General features: G+C 40.3%; 1 protein-coding gene across 1 annotated transcript; it reads left to right on the top strand.

Moving 5' to 3' along the window:
* Nucleotides 1-1,085: 1,085 nt before the first annotated feature.
* Nucleotides 1,086-23,730, top strand: itchb (itchy E3 ubiquitin protein ligase b). The gene is made up of 24 exons (XM_084014745.1): nucleotides 1,086-1,218; nucleotides 4,120-4,211; nucleotides 5,275-5,416; nucleotides 7,470-7,594; nucleotides 9,274-9,408; nucleotides 9,689-9,734; nucleotides 9,831-10,012; nucleotides 10,346-10,592; nucleotides 11,315-11,410; nucleotides 12,466-12,640; nucleotides 13,128-13,200; nucleotides 13,498-13,582; nucleotides 13,745-13,873; nucleotides 16,267-16,339; nucleotides 16,641-16,712; nucleotides 16,881-16,969; nucleotides 17,262-17,421; nucleotides 17,535-17,668; nucleotides 19,012-19,152; nucleotides 19,330-19,450; nucleotides 19,553-19,657; nucleotides 20,261-20,357; nucleotides 20,578-20,650; nucleotides 20,965-23,730. The coding sequence occupies exons 2-24, from the start codon at nucleotides 4,142-4,144 to the stop codon at nucleotides 21,062-21,064; spliced, it is 2,670 nt and encodes an 889-aa protein (XP_083870871.1). The 5' UTR covers nucleotides 1,086-1,218; nucleotides 4,120-4,141; the 3' UTR covers nucleotides 21,065-23,730.
* Nucleotides 23,731-24,981: the final 1,251 nt, after the last annotated feature.

Genomic DNA, 24,981 nt, shown 5'->3' with positions numbered 1-24,981 from the left:
GTTCTGCTTCAGGAGCACTGGTAAAGTGACCAAGAGAATAGTATTTCCTACTTTAGAGAGTTCATACCAAATGCATTTACATTTATTACAATTGTCCAATAATTAAAATTATTTATGAGCCATAAGAATCTTTAAAGACTCAAGTCAGAAAAACAGAGGCTGTAATAAAGTTGATTCCACACCATTCTGAATTACAGTAACTCACATGCACACCGGACATTAGTGGATTCACTATCATTTGTTGAGGGCAGGTGATTAAATGAAAGGATAATACGACATGACATGACATGTTTATGCTGTGATAGAGTTCATATTTTTCCAAATGACACATTCGAAACCTTTATTTTGATAGAGAGGACTAACTTTCGGTATCCTCCTGCTCTTTGTTTGTTTGTTTGACCGCGAATAATAATATTAATTATTAATAATAAATAATAATAATCATATTAATATTCACAATAATCATATTCATATTAATAACATATAGCTGTGATCGGCTCCAGCACCCCCCCCCCCCCCCCCCCCCCCCCCCCCCCCCAAACAATGGATATTGATAACATATAAAGAGCAGTCACAATATAATTTACACCAAAACATTACTTTTTCAGTTTCTTGTAATGTAATGTAATATGTTCGTAGGTTATGAAACACACGGGGGAAATGTAAACTCATTAAAAAAGTAAACCAAATAATGCAGCCTGTAGTTAGTGATCTTGCTATGAAGTACAGCAATGCCATCTGCTGTTTGTAGTTGGTGGCGGTTGGACCTTAGTGTCTAACAATACAGTAAATAGCAAAATCTTTAATCAGGAACAAGTATCTGGAATGTATAATGCCATTCACATTAGCCTATATAATCGCAAGTTTATTACGAATCGTGTCATTTGAGCAGTAGATAGAAACCGTGCATGGCACATTCGTTGTAAAATCCATTCTGTCTCGTTTCACAGAAGACTTCAGCAAGGACCATAAACGCATCATCGTGTTTACTGGTCGTCCATTGGTCCATCCTCTGATCCAATCACAGCCATGCGATGGGGAGGGGGGAGCGAGCGCCCCACCTTGTTTCGATCACGTGATGTGAGCTTACGAAGATGGTGGAAGTTTCTCCTTCCTTGAAGTGAAGCCCCGACTGAAACCTAAACATCCGACAGACCGAGGGCTGGGAGTTCACGACAGCGTTGCCAGTTTGGTTTTACAACCTCCGATTGGATCCGGGTACGTGATTACAAATTAATAAATCTCTCAGCGGTGGTATTTGGTTGTTTGTTTCATAGCCGTTGGACTTTGGGATTTCCAGACAGCCATGATGACACGAGCTAGTAGGCTAGCAGCTAGCCGGGCTGGGGAAGGCAAGCAGACTGTCAGAACTGGTGAACCAACTGACATTCAACATGTACTCTTGCGACAACACCGCCACTGTAAACATACAGACTGTTTAACGTCAGTGACGTCTCCGAGCGAACCAGGACATCCTGTCCCCCACTCTGCGGCTAACTAAGTTAGCGTTAGCGCCTTATCAATTCCGAGTTGGACTAGAATATGTTGTTTTGTTTTGTTTGTTTTTTTACGAATGTTTGTGGGTTTGGCTTAACAAATAGGACATTAAGGGGGATAATAATTTCAAATAGGTTGTCAACAATTAATGAACATGCAGCCAGTACAGTTGGAATGCATATCGTGTAGTTGTTTTCATATCGAGAGGACAGCACGCCAAACTTCACATCCTTTCAAGGAAACATTACACAAAATACGAGACTTTAAGCAACTATTATGAACCACTACTCAATACGACATAGTCGATTCTACACGTCAAGCTGCGAGGCAGTAACTAAAACTCCTGAAACTAGACTTATATTATACTTTTGATGATGTAAGCACAATGGCTGCATGTCGAGCACACGGGGAAGAAGGAAATAGACAATGATTTTATTATCACAGTTGTGAGGCGTCAGCAACTTGGCAAAGTTACTCTCTTTCATTCCCTGCCACTGTTGTTTACAGGCAGTGTTAAACGTTTAGTCATCTGGTGACCGAACAAGGAGGCTGGCCGCTCTTTTGCTGGTTAGCCCTATTGTTGCTGGAAACGATTGGACTATTAGTAATCCATTGCGATACGTCCAACACCTCCTGACCTAGTTTGTGGTCACACCAGGATTTCAGTAACTCATGACATATGTCATTGTGATGTAAGTCAGTCAAGCCATGAATTACCTCGGTTGGAAAAAGCATTACCAATTAGACACAGGACTCTCAGTTGCTGTTTCCTTGAAGTGTCATAAAATATCCCTTTATCTTCCGATCAAGTTGAGTATCAAGATGTTTTGGGCGATAAGCGTCATTGTTTTGTATGCTTAGTCATGGTGTAAACAGTTTATCTCTACGAGTTAACCAGTTTGGGAGGCCGTCTTGAGAACACAACTTAAGCCCAGATATGTTTTTCTGATCTCTAGAGGCCTTCAGGTGATTTGCGTAAGGTGTGCTGTTCAAGTGCACAAATTGTGAAATTTCACATCACCACAAAATCACTGAACACAATTTATTGGCCTGTGCCTGATGTTATTTAGCTGGTTAATAAATCTGAGTGGAGGCAGGTCATTGTAGGGTTTAATATTCAGGGAATACCCTCGTCTTTGAAACGCGGTCGGCCTGCTCGCCAGGCTGCAAAGTCAGCAGTTGCAATGAATTATTGACAGTGCCTAAAGCAGTAGCCAAAGTGAAAGTTTACCCAGGAGCTCCTCACTTTCTTCTGCTCTGCCATGTGCATACTGGGCGAGATAGACTAGGGAACATGCATTATTCAGTGACGCGCGGACCAGGTTGTAGCAAAGATCAGAGGACCTGATTCCTGGGCCAGTGTATCCCTGTCTCTTTGACTGACATATTTCTTTCAGTGCTGCAGCCGAGCAGGAATTTCACACTTCATATCCGTTTATTGTCAAGCAAACATCTTATGACTGGTACTATTCTTAAGGGGGATATTTATTCCCAAAACACAAACAAGACAACTCTGTTGTCAGTGTTTCTTGCACTGAAAGTTCGATCGTAGCTTCAGTGAATTTTGTTTAAAAATAAATCCAGTGTTCTCAATCTGAAAGCATAAACATCAGGTGTTTATGGAGCCAAAGATACAAATGTCTCCATGAGTTTCATCTTGTGTATTGACCAGTGAATGGGTGAAGCAGCCACCAATGGAAGTTCTTCTCAGTGTTTACAAATGATTTGATTGTCACTAAGAGACAGGAAAACATAGGAAATCTAACGAAAAATTGAACTAGAAGGAGGTGAGATGGTTTGAGGAGACATAGGATCCATGTAACTCTCATGCAATCAGTTGTTTACAGTCGTGTAGATACTGTAGTGACTGGTTGCAGGTCAGGTGCTGGTCAGGTGGATTTGGATCTCGGGCAGAGAGCACGAGGATGGGCACAGGCTGTATTTTGGACTGGCTTCAAAGTTAAAGATGCAGTTTATACAGACAGTATCTCACAGACAGCAGGCCTGACCTTTGTCTCCTTTTATGACCTTCCATGATGGTGTAACAACTGTGTGTTCCGCTTGACAGTCTGACAGGTAACTCTAATCCAGTGGCGGGCTTGTTTGACCTGGTGTTACTTGTTATATATATTCTGAGTGTACAGTCGGTCTGTTCTTCATATTGCTATATTAAATTCAAATATCAACAGTTGTTATTCATTACACATTACATTAGATTTATTTGGCAGATGCTTTTGTCCAAAGCAAACTATGATCTATGTTTGACTATATTTTATGGCTTAAAACTGATTCCTACTTCAAGCGGAAAATGACCAAAATGTTGACTCTAAATGGCCCGGAGATATGAATGTGAGCATGAATGTTTCTCTGTGTCAGCAGTCTGCTGTGTGTATACAAAACACACTGTCCCTAATTATTAAGTTAGGGAGGTAATTCATTTTGTTTTACTTGTGTTTAGCTCTGTACAAATGTCATTTTTTTACATCAAAAGCTTCTTTTAAGGGTTTCAAATGAAGCTAGCTTAAATATACTTATAATAAATATCTCATCCATATGCTGTAAATTTGCAGCAGTGGGAAAGTGATTTGTCGCCAGTGTAATGATGTGTTGTCTGCTCTGCAGGCCTTCACCCCAGCCCTATGTCATGGCAAGTGGAGTCACCAAGCCGGGCACTTCCAATGGTTACCCTATGAAAGCACAGCTACAAGTAGTCGGTAAGTTTTTGTCAAAATGATGTCAAAATAATGTTTTCAAATTTTGTTTTGTGTCCGTTTTTCATTTCTGTGTACTGTTTTTTCTCCTCATTTTACACACACACACTGCTGCTTCAGTTTCAGTGTCCTGCTATATTTTACTGGCTAGCTTTCACAAGGTCATGACTAGGGGTCGCACGATGTAGAACTTTATTGTGGACAGGATTAAAATTGCTCACAATAAATTGATTCTGGTGAATTTTCATCATTGGGATAGTCATAATTAATATTGTAGTAACTTCATGAAGCTGTCTGGCTTGCTATCATGGTAGAGAAGCTAATAATAGAGCCTGATATATACAAAAAAATACAGGACACAGAAATACATTTTTGATTTATTTGTTCATACTTTATTTATTTATGCATATATTATGATTTATGATCTTATTTATTGATTTTCTTTCACTTGAATGAACATTCACTGAAACGAGATGTGCTTCTGAGCTGTGAAGCAGTACAACAATGTATTTCTTAACAAAATGATAGAAAATTATATAAAATAATACCAGTATGTTTAAGATTTAAACATATTTTGATCATTATTGCTGCAATATCGTGAATCACCATTATTTTGGCCAGCATGATCATGATATGACATTTTCATATCATATTAATATCATATTTTCACGACTATGTCTAGTCATGGCTTACTGCCACACTTGAATAGTACGGAGGCATTAATAACATTATTAGTAACACCTTTAGCTTGTCTTCTATGGCAGGACAAATGATGTGCTGTGGTCAAGTCCTGTTCCGAGAGCTTAAACTTTGCCTTGTGTGTTTCACTGTGGGGCGATGTTTGTCCTCCTCTGCATTGCCATAATAACTGCCATTGCCTCACCAACTAAATTAATTTTGGACTGGTAAAATCCAGATTTCATTGCAGTCCCGTTCCACTGTTCTGCTTTTCATTTTAAGAGTGTGCGCTCCTTCTGAATCATTGGCGTTCTTTTCCTCTTTCTTTCTGCACCAACACGACCGACTGTCCACTGCCTGATCCCTCCTCTCTGTCTCCCTGTTTCAGTGCTATCGGCAAAACTAAAAGACAACAAGAAAAACTGGTTTGGCCCCAGTCCTTATGTGGAAGTGACAGTCGACGGCCAGTCCAAGAAAACAGAGAAATGCAACAACACCAACAGCCCCAAATGGAAGCAGCCGCTCACTGTGTGAGTCAAACTCTTGCCGAGATTACCACATCTATGATAATCAGAACCTTATTATTCTGTTGCTATTTTGTGAACCAGATTTGAATCCAGCCAGTATCAAATGGTATTTAAAATGCAAATATTTCACGTAGGACGTAGGGTGAATTCTAATTGTTGATCATTCAAAGGAAAAGTTTAGCTTTAGTCAGCTCTGGTAGACATCTTACACTAATTACTATGTGCCATAATGTGTTAAATGTTACTGGTCTGGAATGCCAAACAACCCCAACTGTTCCTTAAACAACATATTTGCTTTTCTCAAAGCCCTTATAAAGCATCCGTTGAATGACTGTTCAGGTAATCAAAATGATTATGATTGGTGACATTATTGATACAGTACACGACGGATGGAAGGCGCTTAAGGAAAAGTAGTAGCACTAACATCAGCAAGAGCAGCTTTAATCTGCTCGTCGGGAATGTTGTAGTGCTTCAAATTTAACGAGACGCTTGTTGAAGCACACACCACATAGTGTGACACTGGGAGAGGTACAGCTCAAGTGTATGAACATTTCTGCTGGTCTTTGGTGTAATAAACCACGGTGTCTGTTCGTGAGATTGCTAATGTGAATTTGAATGAAGTGATTAATGAAACCAGTGTGGTTATTTGGGGTTTGGCTTTGAGGAAGAGGCATATCTTGGGGGGGAAAAATACTGCTTACTGCGGTATTTGGCAGAGCACATCATAATTTCCTAAGCAAACTGTCCAGACCTTGAGGAGTTTCTTCATAGCATACAAAAATAGACTTCCTTATACTTCACCAGAATTGCTGGAGTAACATATGATCTTGATCAAGATGTTTTGCCTGCGGCAGTTTTCTTTTGGAATGAACCAGGACTTGGTTTTTCGGGAAGGATTTTCTCTCAAGTGCAACTCCCGAGTTCAGGATAACAACGTGTGTGCAGTTTTACATGAAAGATATGCTATCTCCAACGAGCGCTTGGCACTTACAAGGAAAATGCCACGCAGTGGTGAGAGTGTGTCCGGTTCATCTTACAGGAATCCTGTTTCTAAATGTACTCGGAGCACACTCGCACCACGTGACTTTTGCAGTCCAGCAAGTTCACACACCCCAGAGGTCCTCTTACATTGCGCCTACCCAGGATTCCCTGCTGTGCACAGTGACCTTCTTAATATAGAGTCCTACAGTTTCTCTCGGTCCACGGGGGCTTAGATATTATGTAACAAGTGTTTACTATCAAATGTAATTGGAGCAGATCCCATGTGCCCGCAGATGTTTTTTTCCCTCATGTTGCGAGCTAATCAACTGTCATAGTGATAGTAATAGACACTTGTTGTCCCCGAATAGCTTCTGAACTTCATTCTCTGTGGGTTCGTGTCAAGACAAAGACTTTTGCTGCTCACACAGTCACAGCTGATGGATTGCCAGCTACCAGCTGCTTCCCCTTTACTTTTTACCTGTTAAAAGGATCTCTAAACAGTAGTGTGTCACCTAGCGAAAGGCTTAATACTTAAAAACCTGATGAAGTTTATATTTCATCCTGGTTGCTATCGGCAATACCGCTTTGTTTCACAATATCATTTAAATGAAATGCTTTGAAAATGGGATGCAGACGTCAGGTGGTGAAAGCTCTGACGTCAAGCTACATTCAATCACATTTTGTAAATTGGCTTTGAGGGAATAGCAGATTCAAAGTTGCCCGATATTAGCAGATATATCAGTATGGGAGCTTACGCTGGCCGGTATGCACTGATGTATAAAATTAATCTTTAAATAATCTAAAATGGGAAGTGCTGCTCGAATGCTTCCGAAATTGTGCCAGAGTAAATTTTTCATTTTTAAAAGAAAATATCTGAATCGGCATCAGCCCCCAAAGTCCCATATCGGTTGGGTTCTATATCAGATTAGCAGTTTCCTGCTGAGGAAGGAAACATGACTGTCTGAAAGGCCACAACGTTTGAAGCTGTGATTGATGAAGTGGAGGGCTTTCTGAAACCAGATCCTCAGAGGACATCTGTCGCCCAGAAGTATCAATTGCACATTTGTTTCAACAGGATCGTGACTCCATTCAGCAAACTGGTGTTTCGGGTGTGGAGCCACCAGACACTGAAGTCAGACGTGTTGCTAGGCATAGCCACGCTGGACGTCAGCGACACACTCAAGTCTAACGACATGAAAAGTGAGTGTAGGACACACACACACACACACACACACACACACACACACACAAAGAGCTGTATAATCTGTGTAATAATCTTCTTTTCTGGCTCACTCCATACTGCTGACGTCACTGTTTGTGAGTCGTGTGCGCGCTACCATCTGTATGTGGGTAGACAATTCATTTCCTGAATAGATATTCATCAATAAAAAAATCCTGTTATATTTGTTTATGCTATTTAAGGAATACTACAGCCCCAAAATGATCATTTGTATACATTATCAATTACTCACCTGGTCTCACCTTGAGTTTTTTGGGAGAAAACTCTTTTTGTCTCTTGCCTCTCAGTGGATTAAAATAAACAGCAAAACATCCATTTACAAACTCTCGCACAACTCTTACAGTATAATCCCAGGCTCATTCATCCAGTCATATGCTCAATACTTCCCAAACACATGGATCTTTGTTAAAAACGTACTATTTAAAAGACTTCTCCTGGGCAAGCATGAGACTTAATGCGCAAATGTTTTCACAGCTTTTGATTCTTCATTCATGTGGAGATATTTGTGTAAAATAATAAAATAACCAACAATGCAAGGTCACTCTGGGTGAGTCATTGATATACAAATGGTCATTTTGAGAGCGAAGTGTTCCTTTTAAGATACATTTTCAATCTGTGTCGATATACAAGCATTGTTTTAGAAAGTGTGTGAAATGAGCTGATATATATTATTTTAAATCCTCCTGGATTATTGTGGATCAATTTCAATAACACGGTTGAGGAAAGGTGTTAAATCGTTTAGAGTGACCACACCCATACTTACTCTTTGACTCCCATTCAAACCAAACCAAGATTAATGGTACAAGTGAGACTACAAGCCAACCTGTCTTTAATCTCGGATGATGTCAGCTGATCAGCACAGAGCTGCAGTGCTCTGTGAAACCGTTTTTTTCCACAACTGTTGTGGTAAATCTTAGTCAAGCATGATATTTATTTTGTATATTGAGTCTGAAAAATGGTAACACGCCTTTTTTTAATGACATCTTGGATGCTGTGTTTTGGTTTGTCTCATAGTTTAGGGGTGTTTCCTGTTTGTTGAAGCTTTTGTTCCTTTTGTTGAAGCTGCCAGCCAACCACCACTTTCATTTATTTCAAACTGCTGTCGCTGCTGCCAGAAATGTAAAATACATCACCCTGTGCACACCAGAGGTTTTGGCAGCCACATATGTGGTACGGGTTGATGACAAAATGTGGAAATAAAAAAGATGTTAATGCAACAAAACAGTTTTAAACATTTTTAAAAATCAGACAACCCAAAAATACATCAATTATTTCAAAGTATTTACAGATGTGGTTTATCTGATTTTGTTCAGAGTTCAAACACGCCAACACTAAAACATCTTGAAAGTCATTTTCTTCACTTTTTTTTGTCATCCTCTTTTTGTTGCCTTGTTTTATTTGGGGGGGTTCTCATAAAGACTCCATTGAGCCTGGTCACTTTTGTATGCATGGATCCCGTCCAGCATTGCTAATGACGGAGAACTCTGTGTACAAATCACATGCTTGGTGTTCCACGTCAAAGCAGGAAAATACACGCTGTTATAGATTTGTTTTGTATTGAACAAGCCTTTGACCACATGAGCAAGAACAGCATTCAGTCCTAATCCTTGATCTCATTTTAAACTGTCATCTCTTGTAGTCTCTGAGGTGGTGCAGACCTTACAGCTGGGTGCAGACCGAGACCAGGCGGATGTCGTGGGAGACCTGTCTGTCTGCCTGGACGGCATGACCGTCGACCCCGAGATGTTCGCCACGGCGGAGGCCGACCATCACAGTGAGTCACGGAAGAGATTGCGTCAAGAGTCTGCTCGAGTAGTCTTTAAGTATAGGTTTATTTGTCACTTCCACTGCACGTGTCTCGCTAAAAATACCAAGAAAACATGTACTGAGTGAATTAAAAAAGGGTTTTCATCGTCAGTAGCACGTTTATGCATTTATGTCAGTAGGATTTACTTCAGGCCCATTAAATACAAGATTGTTTTATTTCTTTGTTTTTTTTCCCCGTATAAACAGGAACTCCATTTTCTGCTTTATTTATGCTGTATGTTTTCCAGGTACATCAAATGGGAAACCACAACCCAATGGTGATCATGCCATAAGGTACAGTAGCAACTAACATCTTCAGCTGAGTTTCACTCATTTCTAGATTCTGATTTTATTTTTCAGCTCGATTTATCGTAAACTTTGTCGTCACAGGCGGAGTCGAGACAGCTCCCCAGCCGTGGACGGTGTGGAGCACAGGTCTTCTCCCAGTGTCTGCACGTCTGTAAACAGCACAGGATCTCCTTCAGTGTCATCAGGGGGATCGAGGCCTCTCCGACCACCCAGGCCCTCCAGACCTCCTCCTCCAACCCCACGCAGACCCACCTCTTCACCAGGTCAGACAGTTACTGAAGGAAAGGTCCCGTTCTGATGTGTTCTAGACACTTGTCACACTTTACTTTAATATGAGCCTTATTCACACAAGGCAGTGTTAAGGAACAGCCCAAATATTGAGGCGTAAATCTGTCTGGGGAAGGAAAAAAATCTTCTTTTATGACATCTGTTCTGTTCTGTTGCCACTTCAAGCTGCAAAGCCAGCCTGCCTTGATAAATCAATTATATTGCTCCATGTTTTACTAATGTTTGTTTATCTGTAATTGCAGTCTTGCTTTTTAGGATCTACGATTTAACTCTCAGTGATTTTTATTTTTTTTATTTGTTTTCCTCAGCATCTTCCAGCAATGGGTCTGCCCCAGCTGATGGCAGTGATGGTCAGTCAGGTTCTGATACACCAGTGCGAACACCAGCCTTAGGACCCCCATCAGCCCCAGAACCAAGTCCACCAGCAGACTCAGAGGGGAGCTCCACACCGGCCTCCACGTCTGGAGCTGCAGCAACCAGACAGCCAACCAGCAGCATCAGCCCTGCTGTCACTCCAAGGGTCCCCGCTGCCGCCAGTGGGCCGTTGGCCCCTGGGTAAGCTTTCCTTTTACAGTCTTTGCACAAGAACTGAGAGCAATATATATATATATATATATATCCATCCATCCATTTTCTACCGCTTATCCTGTATTTAGGGTCGCGGGGGTATATATATATATATATATATATATATATATATTTTTTTTTTTTGACACAAACTCTAGGATAACATTGACACCACTGCAACAGACAAGTTACATGAGCATTTATTGATTCTTGAAGCTATGTATGGATACATTGAAGTGTGTGTGCATTAAAGCCGGGGTATGGTTATATTTATGCCTTCTGCAGGCAAAGTACCGTTTCAGCATGTTATAATTTAAGTGGTCTGAATGAAAACTAGACTTCTGCACATCCTTCTGGCGACCCTGGGGTACCACTTGAATTACCATACGCTGGAATGTTATTATAGAATATTGCGCCAAAAATCAACAGCTTCACAATGCTTTAAGAGCATGAGGATGTGGATAACAAAGAAAGGGCATCGTTATTATACCCAAGGGACACATATCTTCTCTTTGGTTTCATTCAGACTAACTTCCTGAATGCCCCTATTGAGCTATTTTAGTGAAATCATGACCTTTTAATAGTTATTTACTGCTTTTGTAGCGGGCTGACTCATGTGATCACTCTTTTAGATCCATACATAACCTAAATTTCTGTGGCCATGCACCCTGACCTAATGTGCTCATTTTTATTGCCGTTGTTTTACTTAGATGGGAGCAGAGGGTGGATCAGAACGGCAGGTTGTATTTTGTCGATCATGTGGAAAAGAGAACAACGTGGGAGCGCCCTGAACCACTGCCCCCTGGGTAATAAGTCCTTCCCTTTTGCTCTTTCTTTTCTTAAACACAGATAGTACTTGTTGTTTAAAGTGTATTGCATTCTATTCTATAGGATCCATTGGTAGATGAAATAAAAGGGCAGATACTGGCTCCTGCTCTGTTTAAGGATCCTGATTATATAATTTACATGTATGTTGATAACAGGAGCTGCTGTGTACTTTACCTGTATCCGCCGCCATCCTTTGATGAGCTGTTTTGTTAGCCAAATCTTGTCGTCATCCAAAGTGGGAATAAATTAGTCATGATGCTGGCAGAAAGACAGCGGAAAATGTGATCAGTAACCTTTGGGGTTTTGACACCCAGTGACTTGCTAAAGTACAAGGACACACGATGATGGCTTCATGCTACAGTTGATTAAGTTGCGGTAATGCACCAACAGCGTGCCTGCAAAAGCAGGGAAGTAGACAGACAGAATACCCACAATGCATTTTGGTGAGAAGTATTGAATGCAAACACAAGGATGCGATACTGGGTTCCTTTTTAACTTCCTAAAAATAGCACTTGACAGGATGCATATCATTATTTCTGTTTATACATTCTATATAGGAGTGAGGTACCAACCCTGCAGCATACATTGACTTCACAAAGGCCTCTGTATTTTTCCTCTCTTTGAGTTTTGGCGTCACCGTCTTGTGTAACTTGCAGAGAGCAGCATGTGCCCCCTCATCTACCACATTGATAATTTACTATATTCCTGAGCCGTGACGCACAAACTTGTCCAAGCATTTTTACACACCTCCATTTCCACTTACCTGCTAGTTTAATGTGGATCCGAGCTCCATATTCTGACCCTTCTTGTCTTCCTTAACATGTTTGCTCTTTTCGTCTGCCTCTTTCTCTACATGGCCAGTTGTCAAATATATGATCAAGTTGTGTACAGATAAACTCCAGTAACAAATCACTGAGATAGAATAATGGGTTTAAATATTGCATAATGACTTTGGCTGAAAACATAAGAATATCAGTCGACTCGTAATCACTCTTTACCTTCTCTCACTGTCCTTCATGTCATCCGTCTTTAGCTGGGAGCGTCGCGTCGACCAGATGGGGCGGGTCTACTTTGTTGATCACATGACGCGAACCACCACGTGGCAGCGCCCCACGATGGAGACGGTGCGTAACTACGAGCAGTGGCAGCACCAGCGCAGCCAGCTACAGGGTGCCATGCAGCAGTTCAACCAGAGGTTCATATTCGGGGTGAGAGTTCCTCTTCGTGACGTGCTAGTGTGTGCTGATGTGAGCGTGAATCCACTGGAATATGGTGACTTTCATTCCAAACAGCCTTCTGGTTTCCTTTAATTAAATCAGAAGTGCGTCACCTTCATGTTCATGAGTTCTAGGGTCTGAAAACGTTTTTGCTGTGAATGGGTGCTGCAAGGTGTACATCTTTGCATAACGCTGAATCTTCACTCCTATACTGACATCAGTGCACACTGCAGCCCAGATACTGTTAATAGGCAGAACAAGGTTAAAGTCCAGTGAGTGTCACTGAGTGTCAAACAAGCAACTGGATCAAATATGTGACTTTTGTTCAAGCTGATGGTTGTAAATCTGATCTTTATGATATGTTCCCATAACCAAAGTAACACCATTCCTTTGTTTGTGCGTCATATCCTTAAACGCTGTAGTTGTCCGTCAGGTGCTTTTTGATTCATACAAATGATTCTGATTCTCTGTTGTGCAGCTACAAGACCAGGTGTCAGCTGCTCAGACTAAGAATGATTTTGATCCCCTCGGGCCTCTGCCGCATGGATGGGGTAAGATTTTTTCGATTGAAGTACACCGACTTCTGAGACATGATTTAACCTGTAGCAGTAAACATTCACCATTTATCGCATAGCTGAGACTTTGATTTGATTCCAATGTACTAATGCGTGTCAAAGAATTTAATCAAGGAGTTTGTTTGTTTATGATAAGTAGCTTTTAACAATGAGGCCCAACACCTAGAGTTGGCATTGAATTCCTCTGTGAAAAATACAAAGGTTACGAGTTATGAGTGCATATGAGTTGAATAATCAACGATTTTTTCATTTGTTGTCAATGTGCCGTTTCAGAGAAGAGAACGGACACGAATGGCAGAGTTTATTTTGTGCATCACCCTACGCGGACGACACAGTGGGAGGACCCTCGAACGCAGGGGTCAGTTTGCATACCCACTGCTGTCCTTCCACATAACCTGCACATCAGATGACAGTGATGTTATTGTGCTTTTAGCTGAACTCGCATACGATGTGACTTGGTTTGCTGTATCACACTGAACAAACCATCACTAAACGTTTGTCCTGTTTTATTTTTTTGTAGTTTGCTGAATGACAAGCCTCTCCCAGAGGGCTGGGAGATGAGGTTCACCGTTGACGGTATTCCCTACTTTGTAGACCACAACAGGAGAACGACCACCTACATTGACCCTCGCACTGGAAAATCCTCACTGTATGTCCTCTACCATTTTAATTTCTGCTTCCTCAAAATGATGTATTAATTTTTGATTACCAATGAATGTCATCAATGGGTGGAGACCAAAATGATAGACCTACAACCAGTCAGAGCAGCAAACCACTGTGTCCCATCTTTTTTGGCGACCATCTGGGCCAGATTACACTTCTACCAATCCTATCATGTGCAGTAAACACGTCTTTATTCTCAGGGAAAGATTGAAGTGTAGATTGTTTTTCATTAAGTAAAAATATGCCGTCCGTCTACATACCTTACCTTACCGGTAGACTGCAACACCATGGCCACGCTAGTGTCTGACTAGGCAATCATCCGGCCTCCCTGAACTCACCTGGGTGGCAACATTTTTCTCATATGAGTTATGTCAGCAAAGAATGCGTCGTTGACAGAAAAACTACAGTTTATGGTCTGCATAAGAGACTGCAGCAACCAATGGAGCCCCCAGCAGAGAAATCAATGCTCAGCCAACTGTTTAGGGAGTTCAACTGCGGTGGTGTATCTCCACTTAATGTCAATGGTGTGTCTACATCACTTTGCACAGCGGAGTATTTTGCCAACAGGGACTTCATGGTGCATTCAGGCGTACCTCGTAAACTCTGAGAAACTCAAGTTCAACTATTTGCTCCAAATTGACAGGTGAAATAAGTTATTAACTTAATAACTTGTTATTGCATATTAAATCCATCCATCCATTGTCTACCGCTTATCCTGTATTCAGGGTCGCTGGGGCATATTAAATAAATCATTTAAATGTTATCATATAGTGTGTTACATTAAAACAAGGTTTTAAGTCACGCTTGATAAGATGCAGCATTTCTTCTTCAAGAAGAATTAATATAACTGCCAGTTTTCGGGGAATGAAAGCAATAATCTGTCATTGATCTCAAAGATCAAGACTCCAATCTGAAATCAAAAGTCCAATCCAATTGTGGATTTGGAGAATCTATAGAATATAGAATATTAGATACTGTTTTGTGCACTCATAGATAGATAGATATAAAGTCACTGGGACTCTTGTCATGAGCTTGCAGGTTCGTCTGGCAGCTCGTTTACAGCCTTTAGGCATCAAACCAGTTTAACAGAACTCCTCCTAGTAACTTAATGTTTTTACAAGCAAATGTTTCCTGTTTTCAAGACGTCTGGGGAAATTAGGAATTCACGGGTCGAATCAGATTAAGAGAGTTCAGAGGCAGAAAAGAGTTACATTACACACACTAAATAAGTGGACGATTGACTAAACTTCATGGATCGTGGATGGAATGTTCCTATTTTTAGAAAAAATGATATAACATTAACTCAGTTGCTACTTTGTAACTTTTAGAAGTGACTGTAAGTAATATTCGTCGTCTTTCCAGCACTTTTGCATGTCAGAAAGTTATGAGTGATATATTTTTTTCAGCTAGACAAAAACATAAAATTAGCTCATAAAGCTGGCGTTGACACAAAATATTTACTTGGGATGTGATTGATTGTATTAGCTTGACACTTGACATGCAGCAGGTAACTCTGTTCAACCAGGTAGTTCTGTTGATGTAGATCTTGAGCTAAATGAGTCACTGCCTCTGAAATGTCTCCCTATTTTTAGATCCTGCCACAGATTATCCTGATACTAAATCACCTAGTCTTTTATACGTCCTCTGTTCTCACACATAACAGTTGAGTCACGACATGAAGTCGTGAGCATAATATGTCTTGAGAGTAATTGCTTTGCTTTGGTTTTGGTTTGGTGAATGTGAATAAGAATACTTCCTTCCTGAAAAAGCCTGGTCTGCTCTGGTTGGTTAGCATTCCCAGTCTGCATCTGCGCTGTTGCCGCCCTCTCTGAGTCACTGTAGCTGGAATAATTTTTAATTATTTGTTTAAATAAAAATGTTATCAATATGACCTTTAAATGTAGTATTTTTACACCACGACCCATAGCTTTGTCTCAATTGCGGTGCTCTCGCTACTCCTATATTTGTCATGTTTCCTTCATCACAATGCATGATGGTATAATGTGTGACCATCGTTTGTACACTACTTTCCAAGATGTATTGTGGGATACTTTGAGTCGACTGTATAGGGTATAATATTTCTCACTATAAACTCAAGACAGCACTACAACATGGCTAACTCACTATAATGTGTACTGTATAGTGAGTAGGACATGGAAGTCATGGAAAACGTACTTTGCTAAGGTATATAGATATGTCCCATATTGTACAAAGTCTTGTGTAGGATAATACAAATTATGTCAACAGCACAGGGAAAATTGCCACAAAAAACAAACAAGCAACAAAGTTTGGGTCAAAAAGAAGTTAAAATAGCCTTTTAATATGTTTAAATGAAATACGACATGTTAAGAGTCTGTCTGTGCTTCTTTCCCACCACAGTGAAAATGGACCTCAGATCACCTACGTCCGAGACTTCAAAGCCAAAGTACAGTACTTCAGATTCTGGTGCCAGGTAAGAGTTAACGTTACACAGTTTTAACAGGATGACTGGTTCATTATACTTCAGTAGAGTTCTGTTTGCTTTCCAGGGAGAATTGGTAAACTGCTTAGTAACTGCCCTCTTTATTAAGAAGCTACTTTGAGCTGTTGGATATTATATTGGAGTTTGGAGTCTTGACATTTGTGGCACATCTTTTCCCAATCCAGTCCCATTATGGTGCTTATATATTACAGGATAACAATGTGTTGTCTTGTCACAGCTGAAAGCACATTCAAGGACTGAATGATTCTGACATTTTCTCCTTTTTCTTCAGCAACTGTCAATGTCTCAACACATCAAGATCACCGTAACCAGAAAAACCCTGTTTGAGGACTCCTTCCAGCAGGTAAAGGGACCCGCCCCGCCCCGCAGTCACACAGAGCTCTCTGAACTCTGAAATGATGTTGTCTTGGCCGTAATACTTATAGTGGAATTAAACATCTGTGTAAATAAATGATGCAAATATGGTAAAGTGTATCCATGTTTTAACCTCAGTACGTTGTCTGTATTTCAGATAATGAGCTTCAATGCTCAAGATCTACGAAGGAGACTATGGATCATTTTCCCTGGAGAAGAAGGCCTCGACTACGGAGGCGTCGCCAGGTACGTTGTTTATTTTATTTATTTATTCATTTAAAAGTGCATAAAGGTTGTCAATATATGTTCACATATTAGAAGAACATATGTTATGCTGTTTCATACATTTTTGTTTATTGTATTTCCTGACTGGATTTTTAATTTTTGCGACTAAATTCACTGGCAATATTTAATATGTTTGCATTTGCACTAATTCCTGTATACGTTCACCCCGTTTCTGTAAATCTACACTTAGTGGATTGCTCCATATTGTTGAATGTGTTTCCTTCTCTTATTTCTGCGGGGTCTTCTCTTACAGGGAGTGGTTCTTCCTGTTGTCCCATGAAGTTTTGAACCCCATGTACTGCCTGTTTGAATACGCCGGCAAAGATAACTACTGTCTCCAGATCAACCCCGCCTCCTACATCAACCCTGACCACCTCAAGTATTTCAAGTTCATAGGACGCTTCATTGCCATGGTTAGTCCTGTTTAAATGTTTGTTTATGTCAATTAGTATGGAAAGACGATGTTTTTGGGGTTTTGCAGTACTCGGAGTACAACAAATAAGCTGTGTGTGTTTCCTTCCCTCAGGCTCTTTTCCATGGAAAATTCATCGACACTGGTTTCTCACTGCCGTTTTACAAGCGCATCCTGAACAAACCACTGGCCCTCAAAGACCTGGAGTCAATAGACCCGGAGTTCTACAACTCCCTCATATGGATCAAGTGAGTACACAGAGCCACATGGGCAGAAGCTGGAGAGAGACGGCACTCTACTTTTGTTATTCTGTGATTAATCATGAAAAACTCTATTCAGACTTTTCACTGCTGATGGATTTCAGATGAAGATGATGGAATTTTCAGCAGCGAAACACCTTTTGCTAACATCAGAAGCAATGATCTGACCTCATTCAACTATATCATTAAACCTTAAGCAAAAGAGTCGAGACACATATCGCACAGCAAAGAGTATACCTTTTAATGAGTGAGGCACCTATTGAGACAATCATGTGGTTACTGAAGTGACAATGATTAGTCAGTTGCAACATATATTTACTGTAAACAGCTCAAACAGTCACAGTCAGGTGTGTCTTCTCAAGGAAAAGCTCAGTGCTCAAGCAGCACACCATGCTCTCTGATGTCCCCACCTTAAGCGCTATTAACCAGCTGGACTTGGTTCTAATGACAGTAATGGGAGATCCTATAATGTTGTTGTTCTTTCATCTGTCATGTTGTTTCAATTATATATTTAGATGGTACTCTTGGAAAGTTCCCAGGGAAAACCCTGAGAGGCTGTTGTTAAAACCATAGCTGTGGTGCCTCCCTGAGGCTAGTAGTGGAATAAATGAGAAGCTGGGTCAGAAGAGTTGGGAATGATGTTGATAGCATACAGCTACTGCAGTTTGTTAAAAGGATTAAAGCTTAAAAAATCTGAGATTTTGCTTGGAGTGCGGGCTAGTTTTGTCTCTAGTTCTACATCTAGTCATTGACAGCCCAGTCTGAACTCAAGTAAAATTGGTTATAAGCATTGTTAAAGTATTATTTGCTGCTCAACGTCAAATGCCTTTTGGACTACAGCGACATGTGGGAGATAGCATCATCTAAACAGGGCTGTGGCTGCCACCTTGGACTTGTACTGCTGCTGATAATACCAACGCCAAATGCAGATGGATCCCAAGAGCCTGGTCTGCTCAAGATTTCTGCCAAAAGTTAAATCTGTTGAGGCAGTTTTCTCTCGCCGCTGCAACGCTTTTGGCTCTTGGGTGATGTCTGGACTTTGCAATGAATTGACTTTGAAAATAATGAGCATGCTCTAGTCCTGCTCTATGTGTTAAGTGTCCCGTTTCGTTTTTCAAAATTTAATTGAAATTATTTTACACCAGAGTTTCAGTTTGTGTGCAGAGTGGCACAACATTTTTATGCTATAACTCTTCAAAGTTTTGCCACTTGTTTGATTTTGATTGACAACTCCTCCGTGTTTGTCAGAGGCCACGTTAAAGGCTGTTGTTTGTGTGGATGATGAACAGTGTTCTAGCAGCGGCTTGTTAATTGTTGTTGCTCCTCTTTAGGGATAACAACATCGAGGAGTGTGGGCTGGAGATGTTCTTCTCCGTTGACAAAGAGATCTTGGGGGAAATCTCCACCCACGACCTGAAACAAGGAGGAGGAGAGATCCAGGTCACTGAGGAGAACAAGGAGGAGTACATCAGGTACTGTTCAGTCATTTTCATTCAGCCTTTTTAATCCCGTACATAATAACTCTATCATAGTTGATTATATATCAGGCTGGTTTTGCTCTGAAAACGTAGCACATGGTGTTTTTAGTGTTTTTTAGTTTGACGATAGGAGTGTAATATGTGTGTATTTGTCTCTGTCTCCCCCTGCAGGCTGGTAGCAGAGTGGCGGTTGTCCAGAGGAGTGGAGGAGCAGACTCAGGCTTTCTTTGAAGGCTTCAACGAGGTCCTCCCTCAGCAGTACCTGCAGTACTTTGATGCTAAAGAGCTTGAGGTGTGGAAGGATTGGAACCTCATATTATTTACGTGATACATGATGTGCTACTGGATGCACTAAGAGACTCGTTTAACGTTAATAACTGGTGTCCTGTTCCAGGTGATGCTGTGTGGTATGCAGGAGATCGACCTGGCCGACTGGCAGAGAAACACCATCTACAGACACTACGCCCGAAGCAGCAAACAGATCGTCTGGTTCTGGCAGGTCGGTGTGCATCAGCAGCACTCAGCTATTCAACCTTTTACTCTCTAAGGATATGACTAATATAGGTTTTAGAATTTAACACGTCCAAATGATTAATCTTTGTATTATCATGATTGTTATCATGTTATCTCTGTTTATATTGTGTGTTTCATTCTCACTTTTGGGTGGTATTATGTTCAAATATTTGCAATTAAAATGTAAGTCATAGTTGGTGAACCTGATACCAACAAGTCCAAGAAGTAAATCAAGTAATCAGTAGAACTGAGATTTAAATTTGAGCTGAAACGGCATTTCAAGACTATCTATCTTCCGTATACCAACATATCAACAGGCGGGACATAACGTTGGGAGGAATTTTATTGTTGAAAAGATTAACTCACGGCCGTCTCTAGCTCTAGAGTTTTAAATTGATTGATGGATGGATGTCATGATATTATAGGTTAAAATTGGTTGTTTACATTTAATATCTATTCATTATCTGTATTTTTAGAAACATTTTCCCTACTTTTATTTATGATGCTATTTGTATGACCTAAAATTGATATAATTATAATAATGGTGACGTTTTCAGCGTTTTAATCACCATGCCACTTTGTCCTGCAGTTTATAAAAGAGATGGACAACGAGAAGAGGATGAGGCTGCTGCAGTTTGTTACTGGTACCTGTCGTCTACCAGTAGGAGGCTTCGCCGACCTCATGGGTAATTATTACATCAATATATAACTATTTTGTGTTTATAATGCTCCAAGCTTTATTTGAATTTGTTGTTTTCCTATTCTTCATGTCTCTGTGTTTTGTTCTGTTTAATATTCACTTATACTATCCTACTTTGTTTTAGTAGTTTTATTTTTATAGAGGTTTCTAACTAATGCATCAGTGGGATGATTCTTGCTCCGACTGACTTGTGCTTCACTCTGCAGGAAGCAACGGTCCCCAGAAGTTCTGTATCGAGAAGGTGGGGAAAGAAAACTGGCTTCCCAGAAGTCACACATGGTGAGTTCATGCAAACGACACCAGCTCTACACCAGATTCACACTGTGACTGAACCAAGCTTTGGACTGACCGAGCCCGTTTGTAGCAGTTCATGTAAGAAGGGTTTCCTGTGTGTGTGTTCGCTTGGTTAGTAGTTAAAAGTGGGGACATAATCCCAACCAGCTATAAGAAAACACAGCATAGTGGGCATAAGCTGAATGTGGTTCTTCATGGGTCGGCTCAGAGATGCTCTTTCTAGATGTTGTTGTTTAAATAAAGACCAGAGGAGAAAAAAGTCCAAAGCCAAGCTGAACAAACCGACTCTACTTTCCCAGCTTCAACAGACTGGACCTGCCACCCTACAAGAGCTACGAGCAACTGAAGGAGAAGCTGATGTTCGCCATCGAGGAGACCGAAGGCTTCGGGCAGGAGTGAGAGAAACCAGCAGAGGCTTGAATAGAGGGTGCAAAGGAATAAAGACCACCAGTGTTCAAATCAGGGAGCCCCTTCAGAAAAAGCGGGTGTTTCATGTGTTTCTGCTCATGCATGCACGCACACACCCGTGTGGTACTTCTATGGGTGCGTGTGTGAGACTGTTGTCTGCATGTTGTTGCAAAGGAGCTGGGATTTGTCTACCGTGCTCACCGTGCTCGCAGCATCTCGACGCTCAAATGGTACGTGAACATTTTGTATTCTTTTAACCAAAACACAACGCTGCTCCCAACTCTCCCAAGCGGCAAATCGCATCCTGAAAACTCACCCACCATGACATCTGTGAAACGGGACTGCAGTCATTTTTTTCCATCCACACACGTGATCATGTGATGGCGGGCAACAGGGTGACTTTGGGGCTACAGTCGAAAACGGACTACCTGCTTTCTTCTTATTACGTTGCTCTGCATTAAAGCATCTGGTAAACATCAAATTGTCCATTTTAAAGCAAGGTTGTGATTTTTCTAAAACAGGGTTAAGTTTCACCAAAAAGCAGACTTTGTCGCTCTAAGATTGTTTGTTGCGTCCGCTTTTAGCATCATCCAAATCATGGTCATATGCTCAAACCTCTCACACTTTCATCTGCATCTCTAAACATGGATTTTTTTCTTCTTAATTGAACAGAAATGTGTGACAGTAGAAGATGATAACTATGCCTCATTGAATTTATAGAGTGCCTCCAAATTAATGCTTAAATCAGACAATCTTGGAGCTTCAAAGAGATTCAGGCGATATGCCTTATAAAAGTAACAAAAGAGAAACGACTATCTGTTCCTGCTTCTGTAGTATTTGATCTGTGAATCGCTTGAGAATTGTGAAAAGTATTGTATTCTCCATTATTTATAGTGGTGGGAAATGTGGAAGACTTCAACAGAAGTGAAACTGGCCCTAGTTTTATAGGGTTTGTACTGTGATGGGGAATGGGATGTCTTGGATTAGAATATTCTGGGAGCATTTTAAAAGTTATTCCTCTAACTATGAGCTCATTTTAATTCATTGGGTTGCTTTTAAAAAAAAAATTAAAAAAAATAACAACATCCCGAAGAAATCTATTTGGGATTAGTAAGGAAGGTATTTTAAGATGGAGTTCGGTGTATAAGTGCAAGTCAAACCAAACTTTTTTTTTTCCAGTCTAGATAAAATCCTTAATGACATTTTGAATGCTTACTTTGAAAAACTCAAAGAAACTGCATGCAGCTCCTCATACACTAGTGTTTGCAGCTGAGTGATAGTTGTGGTATTTAAAACTTTAGTCTTCCCTTTAACGCTTAAAGGAACTGTTTAAGAATTTAGCGGCATCTAGTGGTGAGGTTTGCAACCAGCTGAATACCCCTCTGCTCACCCCTTCCCCGTGGGAAAACTACGGTGGCCTTCAGGTCACATTAAAACTCAGTGTTTGTCCTCTCTGGGCTACTGGAGAAACATGGTGGTGCAACATGGCAGACTCATGGAAGAGGAACCGCTCCCCATGTAGATATGAAGGATTCATTCTAAACGAAAATGCAGGTTTCAGATGATTAAACACAGTAATGAATACTATATTCCATCTCTGCCAATAGATCTTTTTACCTGTTGAGTATTTTTACTTCTAACACTCAAAATTCCCCCGATGTCATTTTGTTTTCCAGAGAAAAGATACGGCTTCAAAATGAATGTCTGAAACGCAGTGACATTACATTAAAGGTGGCCACTCTCAATTTGAAGTTGTGTTCAAGACATGAAATCTGATTTATCTTCATGGGAGAAAAAACAACAACCCCGCCACGTAGTGCGTCGGTCATTTTGGAGTGACGTGAAAAGACGCGTGGTTACTGAGGAACACTCAGGGGTTGTCGATGTGACGAAGCACAGCACTTTTTAAAAAAAGCATCCCTCCACTTTCTTCACGTTGGGCATCCGTAACACTAAGCTCTCTGTTTCCACCCGTGTGGTGCGATGGTGTTTGTCATTAGCCTTCAGGTTGCCTTATTTCCAACCCTCAAGCATCAGGTATCCTTTTTAGCATCTTGATGCCGGCAGAGATGGTCGACCATCTGGGCTTTATGGTCAAATGAATGCACTCTGGCTCTGGTCCTTCTCGGCCCCGTTGTAGAGAGTTTGTTTTGGAGACAAACCAGTGTAGAAAAGCTAATAAGACTTGAGCTGATGACGCAATTGTCACTTCAGCTGGATAACAACTACTGAGAGGAAGTCGGTGTTATATAACGAATGTATCATGATGAAAAGCTGACCGGTGACGCTGCATATTTACATTTTTTGCCTCGCCTTGATTGTTGCCCTTGATGCAGAGTGTTGCTTTAATCTTGTTCTGGGTCGATCACAAATTTAAAATCCCAGGGATATGGCAGTTAAGCGAATATGTGGATATCATTATTCACAGCTTTTTGTTGTTTTCCAGCAGCATCCATGTACAACTAAACCACTCTCACTCTCCTGTATATGAAACCGAGTTGTAAATGGTGTCAATAATACATTTTCTTTTGTAAAAGAAAGGTTTAAGAGGTTTATGGTAACACATTTTCTTTTCCCTGTTTAATTGATGATGTACATGAAAGATGTGTAATATAGAAATTGTCACCTTAATAAATTAAATTTAAAAATAAATGTGTTTGTGCCTTGAATGGATGAAAGAATCAGTGTATACACATTTCTTATCTATTAACATTTATGTATGCCGACATCCATCAATGGAATTACTTAGTTATTCCTTTTTAACAACAAAAATAACAAGAAACATTTTACCATTTATTTATTTATCATTTTCATATTTAATATATGTATTTCAGCATTTGATTTCTATGTAATCCTCCACATTCCATGAATTATACGGCATAATATAGTACTTAACTGAATGCTCTGTTTCTGGTGAACCTTTTGTTTTAGGGAGCTTGTTATTTCTCTGCCCACTTTACCAGTCTGCCTCTGACTGCCTCACTCTGCTGCACTGATCCCTTTGCAAAGGTGTAATAAACAGACAAAAGACAAAGTCACTGTATTCACCACAATCTGCAGGACAAGAGACACTCCTTTGAGAATGTTTGCATTCAGGCCAAGGAAGACAGATGTTAGAGAGAAATTGAAGAAAACATTTTTTCAGGTTGTCAACCTGGAACAACCATCACTGAACAGAGGAGGTGGTTGAAGATACAGTCCTCAGATCAGTCGCCAGACAAATCAACAACCATCTACTCTGACTCATGTGACCTGAGGAAATATCACAAACCAATAAAAAAAACAGCATCATTTCATCTCGGATCATGAGAAAAAAAAGTTTTCAAAATAGTACTGACAAATATACACAATACAATATGACTATTAATTTGAATTGTTTCCACATATCTCAAACTAATCAATGTGTCATTTCTCAGCACTGTGAGCTCCACAAATGAGGTGCAATCACAAAAGGTGAATATTTAAGAACTTAGTCAAGCAACTAAAACCAGGATGAGATATTTATTTTTTAGGCCCTTTAAGTACACAAGGTGGCGCCAGAGATGACATGATGCCCTGCATGTGTCTCTTTCATGAGATGCTTTTTTGTTAATTTAATGCATGCGTATCATACTTTTGGTGAGTAGACTTTGCCATCTATGGACTTTGCACATCTGATATTCAGCGTGTAATTTAACATAGTTAACATTATGATGAGCATCACTTGCAAAATCAAATTATCAATTAAAATATTAAATGTATATTAAAATAATATTATTTGGGGCTCTGTTTTTATCGTTTATTTCAGTTGTTAATAAATACCTTTTTACTTCAATATCTTTTACTAAATTATGCATTTGTGAAGTCTTGTTACATCCCTCCTATTGTTCACACATGTTCATCAGTTAATGAACATTTTCTAATTTGAG

The sequence above is a fragment of the Eutrigla gurnardus genome, assembly GCF_963514095.1.
Source record: "Eutrigla gurnardus genome assembly, chromosome: 8".
NCBI lineage: Eukaryota > Metazoa > Chordata > Actinopteri > Perciformes > Triglidae > Eutrigla > Eutrigla gurnardus.
This window is presented reverse-complemented; position numbering and strand designations above follow the sequence as displayed.

Coding starts and splice junctions, on each gene's coding strand:
- itchb (XM_084014745.1), top strand. CDS start 4,142: ATGGCAAGTGGAGTCACCAAGCCGGGCACTTCCAATGGTTACCCTATG. Junction 10,013..10,345: donor CAGACCCACCTCTTCACCAG/GTCAGACAGTTA, acceptor TGTTTTCCTCAG/CATCTTCCAGCAATGGGTCT. Junction 10,593..11,314: donor AGTGGGCCGTTGGCCCCTGG/GTAAGCTTTCCT, acceptor TGTTTTACTTAG/ATGGGAGCAGAGGGTGGATC.